The sequence below is a fragment of the Alligator mississippiensis genome, chromosome 7 (assembly GCF_030867095.1).
Source record: "Alligator mississippiensis isolate rAllMis1 chromosome 7, rAllMis1, whole genome shotgun sequence".
NCBI classification, from domain to species: domain Eukaryota; kingdom Metazoa; phylum Chordata; order Crocodylia; family Alligatoridae; genus Alligator; species Alligator mississippiensis.
The window spans coordinates 5,550,414-5,570,542 of NC_081830.1; the positions used below are offsets into that span (position 1 = coordinate 5,550,414).

A 20,129-nucleotide genomic window follows, 5' to 3' on the forward strand; every position below is an offset into this window, starting at 1 on the left:
GATCAATGTGATCTTCTACATTCGAGGCTTTCCTAAACTGAACGTGCATTTGAATCTCCACAACTTCCCTGTGTCTGGTTTATTATTCAGCTATTTTTCTTCCCTCTCTCTGCGGTAAGAAAGTCGGAGTGACCTCTTCACCAGAGGACTGGAATAATAATCAATGTTAAGTGGACTCCAGATGGCACCAAAGGATCAGAAGAAGACACATATAGATGAAGTATTTCACAGCTGTGTTTCCTACTCTTGTTTCTCCTTCCCACCCTCCACATCAGAGAGAGGAGGCCCCATCAACTTTGACCACATCCTCCTTCAGGTTTCCAGTCTTCTCACAAGAGGCAGACTGCTTTTAAAGTCAATGGCTTTTGGCCCAAGATGAGACACTGCCCAATTTGTGTGGTAAATCCTAGGTAGCCCATAGCACTGCTAAATTCAACATGTCCTTTTTACTTGTACTCTGATAGTCTTTGCTGCCTGCTACATTTTGAGAGCTACTTGAAAACCTGAGGTACCGCATTCAATCCCTGTAACAAAGAAGTCTATTTAGAAAGTGTAAGAAACTGCTTTCATTCACAAAACTGGTGCGGATGTCTCCCTCCCTGCAAAAGCATAGATACGACTGAAGGCAGTGTGTTTCAGACCTGAAAGATTAACTAATTAAATAAGTAATATTTTCCCTCTGTTTCCCTCCCCACACTTCACAAGTTTTTATTAGGTAAACTTTCCTTCCTTTTATCTGTCTGAACTCAAATTAAAAAAAACAAAAAAACCCACACACACAAGAAAATACTAAGACAGCGTTTGCAAGAGTGGTTGCCTAAAGTTTAAAACGCTCAGAGCTGTTTCTGAAAAGGATCTAGCTGTGAAATTACTGCTAGGATGAATGAGGACTTACTGTCCAATCTGACTAGGATGAAGTCCCTTCCTTAAGGGCTGAGACTTTCCAAGGTGCTGTGGGTGCTAGGTCCTTCTTGCAATTGGAGTTGCGTTCTGGGTGTCTAAACCTCTTAGTAAAACTTAGCATCTAAAAACAGCATGAATAGTTTTAACCTCAGCACTTATATCCATAGACTGCAAGGCCAGAATGACCATTGTATTCACCTAGTCTGACCAACTATAAAAACAACCCAGAAAATCCTACACAGCCACTCACAAAAATACCTAAAGAGTGTATGACACAAAGATAGCAAAATTATGGGACAATGGGAGTGACAGGGTGATTTTATAGTCACCCCAATGCAAATGCAAGTTCCTCTTTCCCCATTAAAAGCAGCCTGGAAAAGGCCTTTTCTTTTGCCTTTCCCCTCTGGCAATTTTGTGCCGTCATTTTCCATACCCTTCACCATGTGCTCCTTCCTTTTCATCTCCGTGCTGCTGAGCTGCTTTTGGGGTAAGTAGAGCACCATACAGCGGTTGCATGGTCCTCTTGCTTCCCCCACACAATCTCCTGTTCCTTTCTGCTGAATTTTTAATATAGTGCCTAAGTAGAAAAGAGATGGGAAGAAACAGCTAATGAGGCACAAAAGAAGAGCAGTTCAGGCAATTCAGTCCAGCTTCAGAGGTGTGAGTTAAAGCCTTGGTTATTCAAGGTTGTGGCTCAAAGGCAGCTGGAGGCATCACAGCTCTGTGTGCAGTTGGCTATAGAAGCTGGCATGTATTATTTGATGGGACCACTTTGACCTTGGTTAAACCTCTACTAGTATATATATCCAACTAGCTCACTATTCCTATCCATGAATCTTACTGCAGTACCTAGCAATTGTTGCTTTTCCTTCGGTCCCTTCAGGGACTGTATGCATCTCTGCCCTTTCAACATGCATCTTTCCACCTGCTATAATCTGTCTCCACCACTTCCTACTCAGCCATCTACTAACAAAGACTTATACCTTCAGCTGTCCAGAGCCAAGGGTCCCTGATCCAGCCACCGTCAGAAGTTAAACAGCCTGGGGAGACCCTGAAACTTTCCTGCAAATACTCTGGCTCTGATTTTACCAAGTACTGGTTGCAGTGGGTCCGGCAGCCCCACGGCCTGGGACTGAGCTGGATTGGGGAGGCTAACAAAGACGCCACATCTACCAACGTTCGGCGGGCTTTTCAGGAGCGTGTTAAGATCGCCAGGGACAATGCCAACAGCTTGATTCACTTGGACGTAAGGAACCTGCAGCCTGAGGACAGTGCTGTGTATTACTGTGCTGCCCACAGTGACTGGAGGCTTGGACAAAACCCTGAGACCTAACGCATCCTGGCCCAGAACCAGCCTTAGAAACGTGACTGTAATGCTGTTCCTTGTTGAGGTACCAGCCCAAACCAGGAGGCATTGAAGCCGATGTGGTCTCCCCAGTGACTTCAGCAGACATATCCTTAGGCCTTAAATCCATCACTCCCAAAGTCCCAGGATAGAAAGGACCATCTGACCAAACAGTCCAAACTCCTGACATCTGTGGTCTAAATTTAACCCCATGACCTTCACAGATAGTCAGCTACCTTGGTTTGACTCCAATTATCCAGTCCCAGTGTGAAAACAGCAAGAGTTGGAAAACCCACCACTCTCCTGAGAACTTTGTTCCAGTGTTTCCTTGCCCCCGTTAAAATAAAATATACCTTATTTTTAACATGAATTTACCTCTTTTTTAAAAAAATTACTTTTGTTCCACCTTTCATTGCTACAAAGAAGAGCCCTTTGCTTTCCAGTACTTTCTCCCTATGAACACCTTTAGTCTTTCACTGCTCCTGGCACCAAAAAAGGTAAAGGAGGGGGAGACGCAAGAAGTGGCATCTAATCTAGGCTTTGATGTTAACTGCTATGTAATTTAAGGCCTGTCACCTAACTGCTGGATTTTCCCTGTCTTGACTATTTAGATGAGCTCTTTGGACTAGAAAGTATATTTATTCAGATGGTAGGGGTGACTTCTGGGCATGGCCGTAAGTCCCATGTTAGTCATGTTATAGGTATTCATGAGAGGAAGTTGCTATAGTCTTCTGGTGCAATTACTATACTTTCCTCACATACCACGCAAACCTTTTATAGCCCTCCAAAATTGAGGTGAGTCATAAGTGGGGAAGTTGATTTGTTTTTGCTGGACAAACATGGAGACATTGCTGCATGGTGGCTGCCATACATTTCCCTCCAAGGGGCAGAGTTTATCCTTCAGGGGCAGAGCTAATATTAATCCACACAGAGCCACAGCTGCTGCAGTCAGCTCCCCCAAAGTCAGCATTCAGCTACAACTAGAAACATCTTTTTCCCCTTCATTCTGCCTCCCTCAAACAAGGTGCATATCTTACTAGGAGGTATGTGATATGCAGTTAAATATGGTAAATAAATGCATTTATTCTCTGCAGCTCTTTCTATTGATACCTTGCTACATATTCCTAGATAAAATGCAAGTAGGTCTTCTGGCAGACTATGCCTATTGTGTCCCCTTTTGATTTTAAATGGGGTTTTCACTTTTAATTCATTAAATGTGATGGTTAGTATTATGTAATGTAGTCTCAGAGTCAAATCAGTTGAACTCCATCCCTCAGTTTCCCCAACCCCAGTGGGAGGGGACTGTGGGAGGGATATTAGCTTATATTAGCAGTACTGGACCAAAAAATAAATACATCGATTTTGAAGTGGATATAAGCACAATGATACCGCTGCTGCCCTGAGAAGCTTGATCTACATAGGCTTCCTAGATGATGCCCTTCATCATGGTATCTTAGAAGCATTTAACATCTTCATGATTACATCATTACATCATGATTACATCATACCTGTGAATTCAGGGAGGGTGATAATCCCCACTGGACACAGAGGAAACGGAAGGATCAAGCTGTTATGTGACTTGCTTAAACCTAAACAGGAAGCCTATGGAAGAACCAGTCTTTCAAGTACTGGGGTTGTGCCCTAACCACTGAACCATCCATTCTCTCCAAGAGTGAAGCTCATGGTTTCCTGAGAACATCAAACCCTGCAGCACCGATGTGCTGTGGCTTTTGAGATGACTACATTATCCATATGCAAATAGTCTAGGACAGGGGCGGGCAATTATTTTGGGTGGAGGGCCGCTTACTGAATTTTGGCAAGCCATTGAGGGCTGCATGACAGGCAGCCAGGGGCAGCTAAATATTAATTTTCTAAAAAATTTAGGGGTCCCATGGGCCAAATAAAATGGCCTGGTGGGCCACATCAGGCCCGCGGGCCATATTTTGCCCACCCTGGTCTAGGAAGACATTCACTTTTGATTTGGGAAATTCAGCCATGTCTGCAGTGGCTCAAGTCAGAAGCCTGGGGTGCTAAAGCACAGGTCTCTGGCACATAGGCAGCATGGGATGTGTGCTTGCTTCCTCCTCCTGCTGCCCCCAAGGTCTGTGGGATGGGCAGTCCACAGTCATTGCAGCAGGACTCTGCAGGGTTTCTCATTACTTCCTCTTCCTGCTTCCAGGTGTCTCTGGGATTTGCATTCCCCAGTCACAGGCAGCACTGAGGAAGCAGGGCAGGGAAGCTCCGTATTTGAGGGAAGGGAAATTTAACCCCCATCCCTGGCCCCAGACCCCAGCAGGCATTTGTCAGGGGTGGGCAGTAAGCCAGTCAGTGAGGCCATCAAGCCAGCCCTCACTGCTCCATCTAGGGAGCAGAGGGCAAGGCCAGCTCTGCTTTCTACAGCAGGCAGCACAGCACAGCCCAGTGCTGCAAAATGCTGGGATGCTGGGAGACCCTGGTTTAACTTGAACTAGGAAGGGGTCTGGGGCAGAAATTTCATAAACCAGTTTGACCCAAATGATTTAACTTTGATGCTATATTCAACCAGGTTTACGTTAAACCAGTTTCAGGCATTTTGAAAATGGTTTCTGTGCACTGAACTTCTAGGCTTGGGACAGAAGTTACACATAAACTGCTTTAAGTGATGAGAAACTGGTTTAAACCTGTAACAGAACAGAAGCTCAGTGCACATAAAGCGGTTTGAAAATGTCTGAAACTGGTTTAACATAAACCTGGTTGAATGTTGTATCAGCTCTGACACGCGGATAACTTCCACATCACACAGCCTAGCACTCCCCAGCAGCTTCTTCACACACCACAGGAGCCCTGAGGCCCCTCAGAGGCTGCAGCCAGAGCAGGGTAGGGCTGGGCCAGACCTAACCTGCACCATGTCTGCGTTCTCACAAGCTGCAATATGCACTGGTTTTCCAGGTAGAGGGAAAAGGCTGGAACTGGTGTGTGTGGGGAGGGGGGGGCCCTTATTACAACAATGCTCCAAGGAGCCTTCTCGGATTAAGTGGAGACACCTCCAGAGGCCAAACACACCTGTGACTGAATAGGTCACAGGTGAATAGCCTGAATAGCCTGGACTATGGAGACAAAGCCAAATTCAGGGAAGCCCATTACAGCTGGCTCACAAAGCACCTCTGCAGGATGCTGTCTTTACACAAACTCCTGCCCAGTGCAGGCAGGAGTCCAATGCTTTCAGCTCTTATCCTCCCAAGGGAACTCGCATGCAAATCCCTGCCCGGGGCTCCTGATTAAATGTCCCAGAGCCTCAGTCTCTGCCCAGTCCCTGTTCGGCCCCTTTCTGTCTGCCAGGAACTGACTCACCCCATAGCGGGATGGCTGCTCTCCTGCTCTTCCTCCCGCTGCTCCTTGCTCCCACAGGTCAGTTCTTGGTGCAGATGGGGAATGATGTGGGGCCACACCCCAGGCGCAGCAGGTAGCTCATTCTGTTTTGGTCTTGTCTTTTGTCTCCCAGGTGCCTTCGCAGGGGTGACACTACTCCAGTCTGGCACAGATGTGGTGCGGCCTGGGGAGACCCTCACCCTGCAATGCACTGTCTCTGGTGTGTCCCTGACTGACAACAGCTATTTTTGGCTCTGGGCCCGGCTGGGACCTGGGAAGGGGCTAAATGAGATTGAATCGATTGGAGCATATTCACCAGCGGTGGGAAAAGCACTCCCCAACCCACTGTTTGAGAACCGAACGAACATCTCTGCAGACGCCTCCCAGAACCAGCTCTCCCTGCAGATGCACTCCCTGACAGCTGCAGACACCGCCACGTATTACTGTGTCAGATCCAGCACACAGTGATACAGAGCAGAGCAGGGGCTGTGCAAAAAGGGGAAGCTCTTTCCAAACTCTGCCCAGCTTCCCAGCTCCTGCTGCCTTGGCTCTCAGGTCAGGTGTGTGGTACACAGCTACGTCTCATCTGCTCACTCGCTGCTCCACGTCTCAGACCAGGGTCCCCAGTTGTCCATTATTGCACCCTCCTCCACTGATGTGCATCAGAAGAGGAAACCCTAGATGAGATGCAGGATGGACCCACTAAGGGCAGTGCTTGAGGGTCAACCGTGGGCCAGCCCTGCCTGAGCAGCTCCCATCACATGCATTTCTGGATCCATGGACAGTGGAAAAGCCTTGCCTACCAATGGCTCAAGGCATCAGTAGCTCTGGGGCCCCACCTCCCAGGCCTTCTGCTGTATGGACACCAGGGTAGTGTTCATGCTCGGGGAAGCTGGGCGTCTGGCAATCACCTAGGCCACTGAAACCAGGCTCCTGAACCCCCGTGACACTAGGTTCTGTCCACTTTCACAGGATCCTCCTCTCGCCAAACCCCGTATCCATGCTCAGACTTCTCCACAGGGATAGCTGGGGTCTCATCACAGCTCCTAACCTGGGACTCCCTATGCTTGACCAGTGCTTATGAAGGGTTGAGGCCCCCCTGTATCCCTAAGGCTCTGGGGAGCTTTTCACCAGGAAGAAGCTGTGAGGCCCTTGGAGAAGGCATCATTCCTGGACACCCAGTCCAGAGGCAGCAAGACAACAGGCCTTGCAGGGATGGAGACCCCAGCATGGAGCCAGCACTCAGGTGACTGCAGACAGAGCCTGGTCTGAGTGCAGGGCTCCTGGGGGGCAGCAGCTGACCCATCCCTCCCGCAGAGGGTGATCAGGACCCAGTGCTGGGAGCTGCACTGCTGAGGCACATGTCAGCAAGGGAAGGGGGACCAAAGAAACTTTGCCTGGTGACATGACAAATGTGCACTTATTGGAGACCATTTCCTTGAGGTCTAAGGGGCAGGAGGGGCCTCCATGGGCCATCCCCCCAGTACCTACATAGAGTCAAGTGCAGAAATGGCCCAAATGCCTTGGGAAGCCCCATTCCCCACAAACATATGCACTGCGGCCCCTCCTCAACCCTGATCATCACGACATTTCCTGTGGTGCTGACCCCTGGGAAAAGACAGCAGTGCAGGGAAAGGGGCCATGGAGAAGGAGTCAGGGGCTCTAAGGAGGGTCGTTCTGTGTGCCTGCTGCAGCAGCTCCAGGGACACAAAACAGGTGCAGCAGCCCCTGTCCAGCAGCTCCCTGTGCCCATCTGCCTGTCTGTGCCCAGACTGCACCTGAAAGGATCACCAGGGAAGGGAGACGTGGCCCCACCTGGTTTTCATTGCACCAGTTTTGGAAGATGCTGCTGCCCTGGTCTGGGCAGTCTCAGGCCATGGAATGAGGATCTTTTTCTTAATACATTTTCTAGACAAGTCTTTTTTCTCCCCAGGATCCCATGTACAATCCCAGGCTCCCCTGGGGGTGTCTAGAGGGGATGGGAAGAAGCCACAGACTTTTCTCAGCCCTTTTGCAAAAACTCTGGGTTCATCTTCAGCTCCCATTCACTTTCACTACAGGGACACCCGATACAGACTTCTCTATGCCTGAACCGGCCCGAAGCCAGCGCTTCGATCTGGACACGCTGCTTTGGACGCCAAAGTGTCTGAAGCTTCTTCGGATCTGAAGTGTGGTCTGAAGCCTCGCACAGCCCTAGTGAACACCTGTCTCCCCATGAAGCACAAGCTGAGCTCCTGTCTGCCATGATACAAAGGGGATCTTCATCCCTCAGCAGACAGCACAGTGCCTCAAAGGCTCCCAGCTTGGCACCTCTTATACTCACAGCAGGAACCCGCATGCAAATCTCTACCCAGGGGCTCCTATATAAATATAGCCCCTGGACCCCAGAGCCACAGTCACTGCCCAGCCCCTTTCTGCCCCCTCCTGCATGCTGCGTAACTTCCTGTCTTGTAGGACAAGAGAAATGGGATTCTTATGGCTTTTCCTTTGTTTCCTCTCTGCCCTCCAAAGTGAGTGTCCATGTAGGGAGCTGAAGGGGGGGTGGGGGGTAGGTGCACATCCAATAAAGTGTGGGCTGACTTGGTTTCCCTCTTCTCAGATGCCCTGGCTGAGGTGCAGCTTGTCCAGTCTGGGCCTGGGGTGGTGAAGCCTGGAGAGACCCTCACCCTGACCTGTGCTGTGTCCGGAGTTGCGATCACTACTTGCTATAACTACTGGCACTGGATCCGGCAGCCTCCTGGGAAAGGGCTGGAGTGGATGGGACAGATCTATCCCTATAACACTGGAGAAAATAAGTACAACCCATCACTCCAGAGTTGAACCACCATCTCTGCAGACAACTCCAAGAACCAGCTCTCCCTGCAGCTGCGCTCCCTGGCAGCTGCAGACACCGCCACTTATTACTGTACCAGAGACACAGTGACACAGAGCAGGGCAGGGGCTGCACAAAAAAGCAAAACTCTTCTTACACACGTCCCAGCCCTCTTTAGAGCAAAATACTCATTAGATCCTGAAAGGAATATTGTCCTTCGAGGAGAAAGAGAGATCCCAGAGGAATCGGGAGGGAAAAGTCCCTTCTATGCCCAACTCTGCTCTTACAGTCCCAGGTTTGAACAGGCAGGAGAGGAGAGAGAGGGGCAGTAGTGGATTTTCAAAAGCATCTTCACAATTTAGCTGCTTCAAATGAATAGAAATGAAATCAAGTTGGCACTTACCTCAGCCAGCTCAATTTCAAGCCCAACTACAAGTAAGATCTTGACACTCCTGCAGATACCAGCCTTCCCATAAACTAATGGTGATCAGGAGCTGAGGCACCTCATTTCCCACAGACCACTGCACCAGGCATTGGCCCAGACACACAAAGCCAGCTGCCAGCTCCAGCCAGAATGACCCCCACCTTGCATTGTGGAGAGCATGGGACATGCACTGTACCCCTGACACCTACCTGTGCCCAGCACAGATACCCTATTAGAGACAGAGCCCAGATGCACCCTACAGTGACCAATTGTAATACAGAGAGTAACCTGACCCTGGATACCTCTTGCTCCCAGCCTTCTCCCTGGTAGGCAATGGCCTCTTCCCTCAGATACTCCCTATATCTTCCCATCGAAGAGACAACTTTGACCTCACTGGGTGCTGGGACTCCAACAAGTTGTGAGGAGGAGGAGGAGGAGGTGAAACCCTCTCATCCACCAGACCCCAGCCAGTGCCAGGGCTTCGAGTCCCTGAGGAGTTACAGCTGTAGGTGATTGCAAGCTTAGGGGCGCGCTAGGACCCAAGATAGCCTGCTGTCCTCCTCCCCACTTCTCCTGCAGGGAAGGCTATGCCCTGTGAGCACATCTTTATAAGCTCAGTGCAGCTTTTACCTTGACAGTATGAAAAGGGTGCCTGTCCTAGAGGCGATACCACCCTGCATTGCCTGGTCCCAGCCTGGCATCTCTTAAATCCAGCTCAGGATCCCATATACTCATTTCTTCCATGAGGGCTTCTGGCTGAATACAGCCCCAGAGTCCCAGACCCTCAGTTCCTGCCCAGTCCCAGCCCTGCCAAATCCTTTCTGGTAGGAAGTCTCCAGCACTCACTGGGAAGGAGAAAGAAAACTTTTTTGAGTTCTCTTTTCCCTGCTGTCTCCTCCCAGCTGAGAGTCCAAGGGAGAGAGAGGAGAGAAACAGGGAGCCCATGGGGGTCAGGTGCCTGGATCTATTGTGCTGCAGATTATTTCCTTGGATGGTTTACGGACCCCAGGTGCCCACTCTGCAATGGCACTGGTCCAGCTGGAGTCAGAGATGGTGAAGCCAGGAGAGACCTGTGCTGTCACTGATTCTTCCATCTCCAAATGGTACTATTGCAACTGAATCAAGCAGACTCCTGAGAGAAAGGGCTGGAGTAGTTGACACAGATACTTTCAGACACTGGGGCCATCTCAGCTCCACCTCATTTCCCCAGAGCTGAACCTCCGTGTCCAGGGACACCTCCCTGGAGCTGTGCTCCCAGCTGTGCACCCATTCCAGCCTTCTGCCCTGCACCACATCCCTTCTCAGCAGCAGCCAAGGGCAGGAGCTGAAGTCAGCCAAGGCCCTGACCACCAGAGCCCTTCCTGCCCCTGCATCACTGCTCAGTTCCCACTCTGGGGGGAGTTTTCCAAGCTCAGGCCCTTCGCCTTCTTGAAAAAGGCTGGGAGGGAACAGTCCCCTGGAGCCAGCACCATGAATCTAGACACTGACCCCAGGGAACCATGCACCAACATCAGCTATCTAGACCCTGCCACCTACATCCAGATGGTTCTTCCACACACCTGGTCACATAGATTCATAGATGTTAGGGTCGGAAGGGACCTTAATAGATCATCGAGTCCGACCCTATGGCCATATACATGACATGGGCACTGTACTGATGGCTGCAGCACCAGCCCAGACATACCAAGGCAGCTGCCAGCTACAGCGATGCCCCCAGAGCTCCCACAGATCCACAGGGGAGATCATGAGACACCCATTGCACCCTCTACACTTGTCTGCACCCAGCACAGACACCTCAGCTGATACCAAGTTCAGGCTTGAGGGGAAGTACCCAGGCTATCCTCTCCCACCCCACATTTTTCCGCAAAGCGTGAAGTATTAGCTCCCTTTGACTCCTGTAGAAATCCTGGTCATAGCCATCAGAGAAGAGGATTTCTCTCATCTACCTCCTCAAATCCTCCTATGCCCTCACATCCTCAGCAACCACTCAGGACCTTCCTTCCTGATTTGTATGTCATCCAGCAGTTCAAATGGCCCTCAGGAATGTTTGTTACACCAATCCTAAAGGTTATTATAGAATTAGGGTATCCAAATCCCTTTTGAATCTTGGAAGCTCATCCTTTGTTCTGAGCTCAATCTACTCTCTCAGGTGCAAACCTCTTCAGGGACCATTCCCAGCTGGAGACAGGATTCAATCCCAGTCCTCGCCTGTGCACACTCTGGGCACAATCATGCAAACAGGACCTGTTCTTTTACACGTCACATGAAAAACAAGCCCTAGCTGTCCATGGTGTTTAACTCAGGCTGCAGTTGGCTCTTTCACTAGCTCTGAAGAGCATGTTGTGTCCAAAACTAGCTTCGCATTTCTCCAACTGCACAGATGGGCTAAGAAAAGAGATCACCATATAACCCTTATGTCTGGGATATACCCTGGACTCGCACAGACATAACAATACTCTGCCCCTACTATATGATAGAAGCCAGTATGAGCACTGAGACACTGGCAAGGAGAGCTCACACCAGTTACATTGCCTGAGACACCTGCCCAGGGTGTGAGAGACAGATATCCCAGTAATAGCAAGCATGTCACAGGGCCCAGCCCAGGGCTGAAAGAGGATCTGGTCCCAGGCAGAAGAGGAGCGAGGAGATTGCCCAGCAGACACTGTCCTCCTCAGGGCACAAGGCTCCAGCTGCTCCAGCAGGGCCAGCCCCAGAGCTCCCTGCAGCCCAAGGCCAAATGCTGTGGGAAAGCCCCTGGCTGGGATCTAGCCTGAATCCCTGAGAGTGCAGGCAGGGAGGGGAGGAGCTGCAGCAGCTCTGCCACCTCCTGTCAGTGCAGGACCATGACTCAAGGGCATCTCAGAGTAAGGATCCCGGTCTCATGCCCCATCACTGCCTCTGCTGTTGCATGGGCTGCACATTCCTATCAACATCTGGTGCCAGCTCCACTTACAGCCCAGGCCCTGGAGGAGACAGACCTGGGGCAGGACTCTCTTTGTCCCTCACTGTGCAACTCTGGCAGGCAGCTGAAATCTTTGACTAAAAGGCAGGGAAAGGAGGCCACCCTCCAGGAAGCCCCTCCTCTGCTGCCCCCCTTATCCTCCCTGCAGGAAGTCACATGCAAATCCCTGTCCCCAGGGCCCCTAGTTAAACACCAGACCCAGCTCTGAGCACCTCAGTGTCCCTCCAGAGAGGAACCTGCCCATCCCTGCCTGCTGTGGACACTGGGCATCAGCCAGAAGGACCATGACACCTGCACTGGTTTTGCTGTCCCTGCTGGCTGCACCCCTGGGTGAGTGTCTCCTGCTGGGGGTGGAAGAGCAGAGTCAGGTGCTCGGGAAGAGAAGGAGGGTCCATTAGCTAATGCTATGTCCGTTTCCCTTTAGGCATCCTGTCCCAGGTCACACTGAAGGAGTCTGGCCCTGGGGTGGTGAGGCCTGGAGAGACCCTCACCCTCACCTGCACCATTTCTGGAGATACTGTCACCAGCAGTTACTGGGACTGGGTCCGACAAGCTCCAGGGAAAGGGCTCGAGTGGGTGGGCCAGATTGACTGGGTTAGCTCCAGGTGGCGCACATCCTACAGCCCGACACTCCAGAGCCAAGCGACCCTGTCTGCAGACACATCCAAGAACCAGTTCTCCCTGAAGCTGCAGTCCCTGACAGCCGCAGACACCGCCACGTATTACTGTGCCAGGGGCACAGTGACACAGAGCAGGGCCGGGGCTGCACAAAACGGGGAAGGAAGTTCAGGCTGAACAGCGCAGAGAGTGCATTCACTACCAGCCCCTGAACAAATGCACAGGAGTAAAAACACGGATGAGCCAGCGGGTGAATGGAAGCAAAGCAAAGAGGGTGGGCTGTTACAGGAGGTAAGAACACCTGCTCCATCTTCTGCCACAGGTCTCCCATATCAGCTCAGGCAAATTATCCTTTCCCTTCTAATTGGAAAAAAAACCAAACCCAAACAATCATGTTTCCAGCCTACTGGATGTCTATGTCCAAGAGATAGCCCCCCCACACCGAGCCTGGCATCAGGCAGATCCACAGAGCTTCAGGTGTCCCTATTGAGAGAGCAAACTACCACACATCTGCCATTATGAAGTTTCAAGGACAGATGGAAGATGCTAGGTTGGCCTTTCACAGACCAGGACAGCCTCACCATGACTAGAGGCAATCAGTACTGGCCTCATCTCACTTCCACACAACCATAGCAATGCAAATCTAAATGGGGAAAAAACAAAACAAAAAAAGAGGTCCCATCTAGTCCAGCCCATTGCTCAAGGTGGGATTCGCCATGTCTCAACCATCCATCCGTTGTCTGCCAAACCTGCTTTTAAGAAACTTCCAGGATGAAGATTCCCCATCCTTTCTAGATAATCCATGTCTATGCTGAACCACCCTCAGAGCCAGACTGTTCTCCCTAGTCTGCAGCCTATGTTTCCTTTGCTGCAGGTGAAGACCATGACTCCTTGTCTTGCCCCCATGGCCACAAAGAATTGTCTACCACTGCTTATCTTAAAACTGCTCTTCAGATATTTGAAGCCTCATCAAATCCCCTCCGTCTTGTCTTCTGAGTAAGTCCTTCCAGTACCACCAGCTATTTCTCCAATGACACATTCCCTCATTCACTGCTGGGTTCCTGGTATGGCCACTCTTCTACTGACGTGCACTAACCAAAATAGGAACCAATGCTCCAGGGGAAGCCTCATCAGGGAAGAAATAAGTGTAATATGGGTCCCAGAACAGACCGCTGAGGACGCCCATTTGTTACCCCCTCCTCACTAGACATTGAGCCATTGATGACTTCTAACTGAGCACAATGATCCAACCAGTTATGTATCCACCATACAGCAGTTATAGTCACAGCTGCAGGTCACTGTGCAAGGAAGACCAAGGTAATAGATGGTCAAAGGGAGAAAAGGAAGGAGGCAAGAAGGGGAGGGCACTCCTGAGATACCCACTGGGGAGGGGGGGAGCTTCATGGTGCTTTGCAGAGTGGGGTTGTAGGCTCCCAGACCAGCTGTGCAGACCTTGGATGCCCTGGCAGTGCAGGGGCTCCACACAAAGGAAAGGCTGGCTTTATCCAGGCACTCAGTTCCCTAAGACAACATGCTGTTCATCAGGGGTGAAACAATCTCTTATTTCCACTGGACATGTCCTTTTCCCAGGTGACTTGAGATGGAGGGATCCCTAATACCCCCAGCCTTGTCCCTGTAACGCAGCCCAGGCTTGGCAAGGCTGCCTGGCACCTACAGCCAAGAGCTCTGGGAGTGCATCTGAAGAGACTGCATACAGTGTCTCTGCAAATCAGTACAGGGAGCTTTCCTGGAAATTGGCAGCAGTTCACATTGAGTTACTTTAAATTTCAGCACTGGCCAAAGGCTCTGCTCCTTCAGGGACCAAATCTGCAGCAAGTCAGCAGCAACAACTGATACAACCCCCGTCTGGGTCCACCACATCAAGCACCTACTCTACTTCTGCACATCTGAGCATGTGTTCAGGACAGGGCTAGGTACCTGAGTGCTCCCTATCCCTCAGATCTGGGGGTCTGGATGCAAGTGACTCCCCGGCCCAGGCTCCTGAAGATGCAGGTTGGAGACAGGAGAGGTTTCAGGAGGGCCAGGACTCCACCTGCTCTGACTTCTAGGGGATTTGGGTATCATGGAGCCTCCGTAGCTCTTCCCCATCTCTAGCATTCTCCACTGCCCTGTTCCTGGGCTGCCCCATCAAAGGGTCTGTTTGAGACCCCCACTTTCCTCCCAATTCTCTCTAATTTTTGTAAAATATGGTGCTACTATTTGGGGAACTTAGTGAAACCAGGTTAGTATTGAAATTGTGCGTGTTTGTCTTTCCTGTGCATGTCTATTGCTACTAGTACCATTATATATTTCACATACTAGCAATAAATAGCTTTTACAGTCAAACTTGTAGTAACTGGGTACATTTTTCCTTCTCTACTTCTCCTTCCTCACGTGCTCTGTAGCATCGTTTCTTTTACCTAAGCTAAAGATCCCTGTGAAGCCCCAAAATACTGTGAAGTCTGCTCATCAAGAGGCCAAAGACTGGGACGTGCTGAGTTTGAAACACATCAGGGGATCAGCTTGTACAGGCTGATTGACCCAGTTTGACTCAGACGTGCCCTTATGAACTGAATGCTGGCCCATGAGGGTGTCAGCTGGACACCCAGCCGGATTCAGAGGGATTCTGTTCACCGGTGTGCTTGTGTCTGACTGCAGTGTATTGTTGCTCTGATGAACTGATTCTTGGCATAGGAGGGTGTCAGCCTGTCCATGCTGATCAACCCGGCTGGGCCAGGCGTGTCACATTAGTCTGTGTGTGTATGACTGATTTGGTGACTGGAGGAGCCCAGCCCCATTGAAACTGAGTTCTGCAAGATCGCTCCATTGGGGGTGAGGACTTGCAGAAGGGAGATATACAGCTCTGTATAGAAACACAAGTAACACAAGCAGCACATAGACAGAATTACGAAGACCCTAGAAATGTATCCCTGATAAATGAGCACACCCCAAAGTAATGGGCAAATCTGGTAACACTGGTGGAGTCTGGAAGAGGAGTTCAGAAGTCTGATGGGTCTCTAGAGGCATCTCCCCTGCTAAGCCTCTGGATCCACTTGCAGCAAGTACTACATGCACTGGACCTGTCAGGCTCCCAGGAAGGGGCTGCAGTGGGTTACATTCATACACAACCTCCAGAATGGTCTCACACCAGACAATAATAGTGCCATTAAAGGACAATGTACCATTCTCCAGGGATGACTCCAGCAGCACCATGCAGATACACACAGACATCCTCAGAGCCAGGGACATGGCCGGTGATTACTGTGCCAGACACACAGTGATCAGAAACTTGGTGGTCTTCAGACAAGCTTCAGATTGGAAAGCACCAGCAGAGAGCAGCAGTCCCTGCTACCACCAACACTAACTGTCCAGGTGTGATGTGGGTTCATTCCTCCGAGCTGTGCAGGGGAGATGCCAGCCTCATGGTGCTGACCAGAGGGAGGTCGCTGGGTTTCTGGGTTTCAATGCAGCAAGAGAGCCCACCTCCAGTCACAAGTGTGCTCCCTGTATCCCTCTGGCAAGCAGACCCTAGCCCCCACAGTCATGGGAGAGGTAGAGAGAAAGGATCCAGTGCTCCACACAGTGACGGGCTGGACAGGGGGATTGGGAGCCAGTGACAGCCAGGCGGTGCCCCGGGGCCAGTGCCGGTCGGGACCAGAGCAGGTTGGCAGGAGCCCGGGGTGCAACTGGCTGGGCTCTATGGAGTTGGGCTGGGCTGCCCCAGCAGGGAGAGAGGAGAGCCATCCTGCTCTGGGACCCACTGGCACTGGCTCTTGCATGCCCCTCACTCCCAGCACCCAGCAGCAGGAGAAGGGCTGGAGTTATCTGGAGTGATGGAAGCACCAACTATAACAGCGCTCTCCAAAGCGACCTCAGCATCAGCAGAGACACCTCCAACAGCCAAGGGCACCTGTGCCTGACCAGGCTCCAGCCATCAGACACTGCCCGGTACTACTGTGCCAGAAACACACAGGGAATGAAAACCCATGAGAACTTGCACAAAAACCAACCCTGCGGCACCCACCTGCCTGTGTGAGCAGCAGAGTCAGCAGCTGCCAGCCCTGTGCTCTGCTTCCTGGATCTGAGACATCAGGCCTGTTAGATCACTTGAACCAGCCAAGGATTAAATCCAGGGAAGGCTCAAAAGTGACCAGTGGGTCAGAGTCTCTGATACTGAGAAGAGAACCCAGGTGTCCTTCCCTGGTCTCCATCGTGCCCCTGCTCTGCCTGCCTTTCTTGCAGGAATACAAGGGGAAGACTCCTCACCCTGGCACCCAGGACTCAGGCCATCACCTGATCAAGACCTCCACTTGTCCCCACAGAGACACTCTCTGTATGGACAGTTCCCAGGGTCTCCAACAGGACAGGAAACTGTGTCCAGTGCTAATGGAGTCTAATTTATATATATTTTAATTTTCCATATTCCAAGCCAAATTAGCTAAATCAGTTCCAAATCTGTGAGTCAGTCTAGAGCCATAAGTAGCCCTACCATCTGGGGCTTCAGATGTTCCCAAATCCTCTGGTAGGCATCCTACTTGGAGGCCAAAGCCTGGAGGCTTGGGGTTCAAGTGCCCCTGAGTTTTGCTTGTGAGGCCCTAGGAGTCCAGTGCTAATGGAGTCACTGAGACCCAGAAGATGAGGACGTACCAGCACAGGTTCAGCTCTCAGTGCCTCTGCTCTTGCCCTCAGTAATGCTGCAGCCCCCTGCTCTCTCCAAGTGCAAGTGAATGTGGGGATAAGTGAATGCATCCCCAGACAACGGCACAGACCATGACCCAGTCAACCCATTTTCTTGGCAGCCAAGTCCAGCCATTTCACTGGGAGGGGCGCAGACCAGGCTCCTAGAAAGGATGTGCCCGCAGAGAAAGACCCTTTTCAACCTCAGAGTAACCACCGTGTGCTGTGAAGCAGGACAGCCCCTCTTACCAAGGCCACAGACTTTCACACTTTCTAGAGCCACCTGCCTTGCTCTGCCATGGAAGTGAACAGGATAGAGGCAGCCACTGCCCTGGGGAAACTATAAGCTCTCACCATTCCCAACAGCAGCCTCCACTTGGGAAGCGTGGGGCTGGTGGGAGAGGGGGAAGAGCAGAGTACTTATCTCACTGTGCAGCAAGAGATCTTTGTGAGGACCTGCCAAAGCCACCTTCAGTTCTCTGCAGACCTAAGTGAGGCTTGTGGCTCCCCAGCAAATGCAACAAGGCCTGGGATTTCCTTGAAGCCTAAAGCTTTGCTGTCATTTTGAAAGGCCACCAGAGTTAGAGCTCATGTGAATCACACCTTAAACAAGAAGCAGAGATCCACCTTGGTCCTGTAGCCTCAGTCCCTGCCCAGCACCAGCCTTGCTCCCTCCTGCCTGCTGGGGAATCTCCTTCATCCCAGGACAATAAGGATGGAAACACTTGGGCTTCTTCTGCCCCTGGTTTCTACCCAGTTTGGGCTCCCTCAGCAATCCCCACTCACTGCTTAGCTCCCTACCCTGCATAAGGGGAAGGGTCTCCTTCACACAGATGACCCCAGTGCAGGCAGGAATCAGCAGCTCCCTGCTCTTACCCCCCCAGGGGATTCTGCCTGCATATCCCTGCCTGGGGGCTCCACAGTGGTGTGGTCAGGTGGGGGCAGGTCCTTTCAGCAAAGGGGGAGTATGGCCCCAGAGCCCGGTATGGGAATTGCCCAGACATGCAGGATGGGAAGGTCCAGCAGCAGCTGCCTATGCCCAGCACACCTGATCCTCATTGCAGGGAATGCAGCAGGGGCTGGTATAAGTCAGACAAGATGCAAATCAAGGACAAGCTGTGATACATAAATTGCTCTGTCCCACTGCTCAGGCAGTAGCTCCACAGACAACCCACAGCCCCTTGAATCTGGGCAATGACCACCAACATCCAAGAGCTTCCCCCAGCACCAGGGAAGATGGGACTTGGGCTCCAGCTGCTTGTCCTGGTCACAGCTCTGAAAGGTATTTCATCCTCCTATATGGGAGGAACACGGAGGGCAGCGTTGCACTGATTTTGCCCTGATACTAGTTACTCCTGGATGCTGCTTTGCTTTTCAGGTGCCTGGTCCCAGGTGCAGCTGCTGGAGTCTGGAGGAGATGTGAGGAAACCTGGAGGCTTTCTGCGCCTCTCCTGCAAAGCCTCAGGGTTCACCTTCAGTGACGAGCATATGGACTGGGTCCGCCAAGCTCCTGGGAAGGGGCTGGAGTGGGTGGCTGGAGTGAACAGTGTTGGCTCCACCGAGTGGTACTCCGCGGCTGTTGAGGAGCGATTCACCGTCTCCAGAGACAACTCCCAGAACATGGCGTACCTGCAGATGAGCAGCCTCAAACATGAGGACACAGCCCTGTATTACTGTGCCAGAGACACAGTGACTCAACCCCTATTCATGGCAATTCAAAATCCCAGCTCAGATCCTCCCTTCAAAGATGCCAGGAGGGGGCAGCCACGCTGCACAGCACAGCCCTGCACAGAGGCAGGAGGGTATGCAAGGGACAGGGGAGAACAAACTCCAGCCTCAAGCCTTTTTTTCAGTTCCAGGAGCCCTGACAAAAGCCACCCCCAGACCCAACTCTGCAGACATGGCTCCAGGCCACAGGAAATCCCAGGCAGGTCCTTCTCAGTGCATGTCCCAGCAGGTAGCAACTTCACAAGAAGCATCATCCTGGGCAGAGGTGGGTGCACCAGGCTTTGGAGGGGAAGAAGGAGGGTTGAATTGGAAGAGCCTTGGCCACATCACCCACTGCTGCCCAGGTCTTGGCTGCACAAAGCCCCACTCTCTCTGCTGGCCATGGAAAATCAAGTTGCGACTCCCAGCTGGAAGCAGGGCTCCAATTTCCAGAGTCCATCCGTGACACAGCAGCCTCCACTCTCCCCTTCTTCCATCTCCTTCCAGTCCCCAAAAATACATACCTGCTTCACCAGCAGAGCCTCTCCGGGCCCAGCCCACACCTTGCTCACCTCAAGAAACCCACCTGAGCAAACTGGCACACATTCCAGCTCTCAATGCACCTCAGGCCACAGGACTGGGGCTCACACCAGAGCAGCGTGTGACCCAGCTCCAGGGCAGGGTGCTGGATGTCAGACGCTGGCTGGACAATGCAGCTGCTGCCCATTGTGTTGTGAACCCTGGTACACACACCGAACCAGGAGACACAGAGTATCCTGTGAGCATGGGGACATCAAAGGTCCACCAACAGAGCTTGGCAGAAGCTGTTGTTTCCCTGGGTCCTACCTGTCCCCACTCTTGTATCTAATGTGACTAACCAGTCACCAGGGACTGTCCATCAGATCATACCAGTTTCCCTGCAGGCAGCACCCCTGGGGGTCATCCCCCAGCACCAGCACCTCCCCCCCCCCACACACACACACACTCACCAGCACCTGGGAGAGGAGGTAGGGCTCTCCCATACTAGCCAGTGTCCAGAGGCAGAGCTGCCCTCCTAGTTCCCTCCCTTTGGGAATCTCCTGCACAAGCCTCCCCCACAGGATCCCCTAGGGTCCCTACTAGGATAAGACCCCCACAGCCCCTGTCCATGACATAGCAAGGGGAAGGAGTGTCTGGGCCTCAGCTAGGTGCCTGGTGCCCTCTCAGTTTCTGATGGAATCAGGGTGTCCGAATCCTTTGGGCAGACATTTCAACCACGTCCAAGTACAAGGGGCTGAGCCTTTGATAAAGGAGGTGTTTCAGCTGCTGGACACACACACAAACCCAGTCTCAA

At 51.8% G+C, this 20,129-nt stretch overlaps 1 protein-coding gene across 1 annotated transcript; it reads left to right on the forward strand.

Moving 5' to 3' along the window:
- Positions 1 to 12,078: 12,078 nt before the first annotated feature.
- Positions 12,079 to 19,669, forward strand: LOC132251551 (uncharacterized). Its single transcript, XM_059731382.1, has 3 exons — positions 12,079 to 12,124; positions 12,219 to 12,513; positions 18,472 to 19,669. Exons 1-3 carry the CDS (start codon positions 12,079 to 12,081, stop codon positions 19,667 to 19,669), a joined length of 1,539 nt encoding a protein of 512 aa, XP_059587365.1.
- Positions 19,670 to 20,129: the final 460 nt, after the last annotated feature.

Bases quoted from the DNA above. Each gene is read 5' to 3' on its own strand.
- LOC132251551 (XM_059731382.1), top strand. From the start codon at position 12,079: ATGACACCTGCACTGGTTTTGCTGTCCCTGCTGGCTGCACCCCTGG. The intron at 12,125-12,218 runs GTGAGTGTCTCC...GTTTCCCTTTAG, and splicing joins CCTGCTGGCTGCACCCCTGG to GCATCCTGTCCCAGGTCACA. The intron at 12,514-18,471 runs GTATTACTGTGC...CTTTTCAGGTGC, and splicing joins ACAGCCGCAGACACCGCCAC to CTGGTCCCAGGTGCAGCTGC.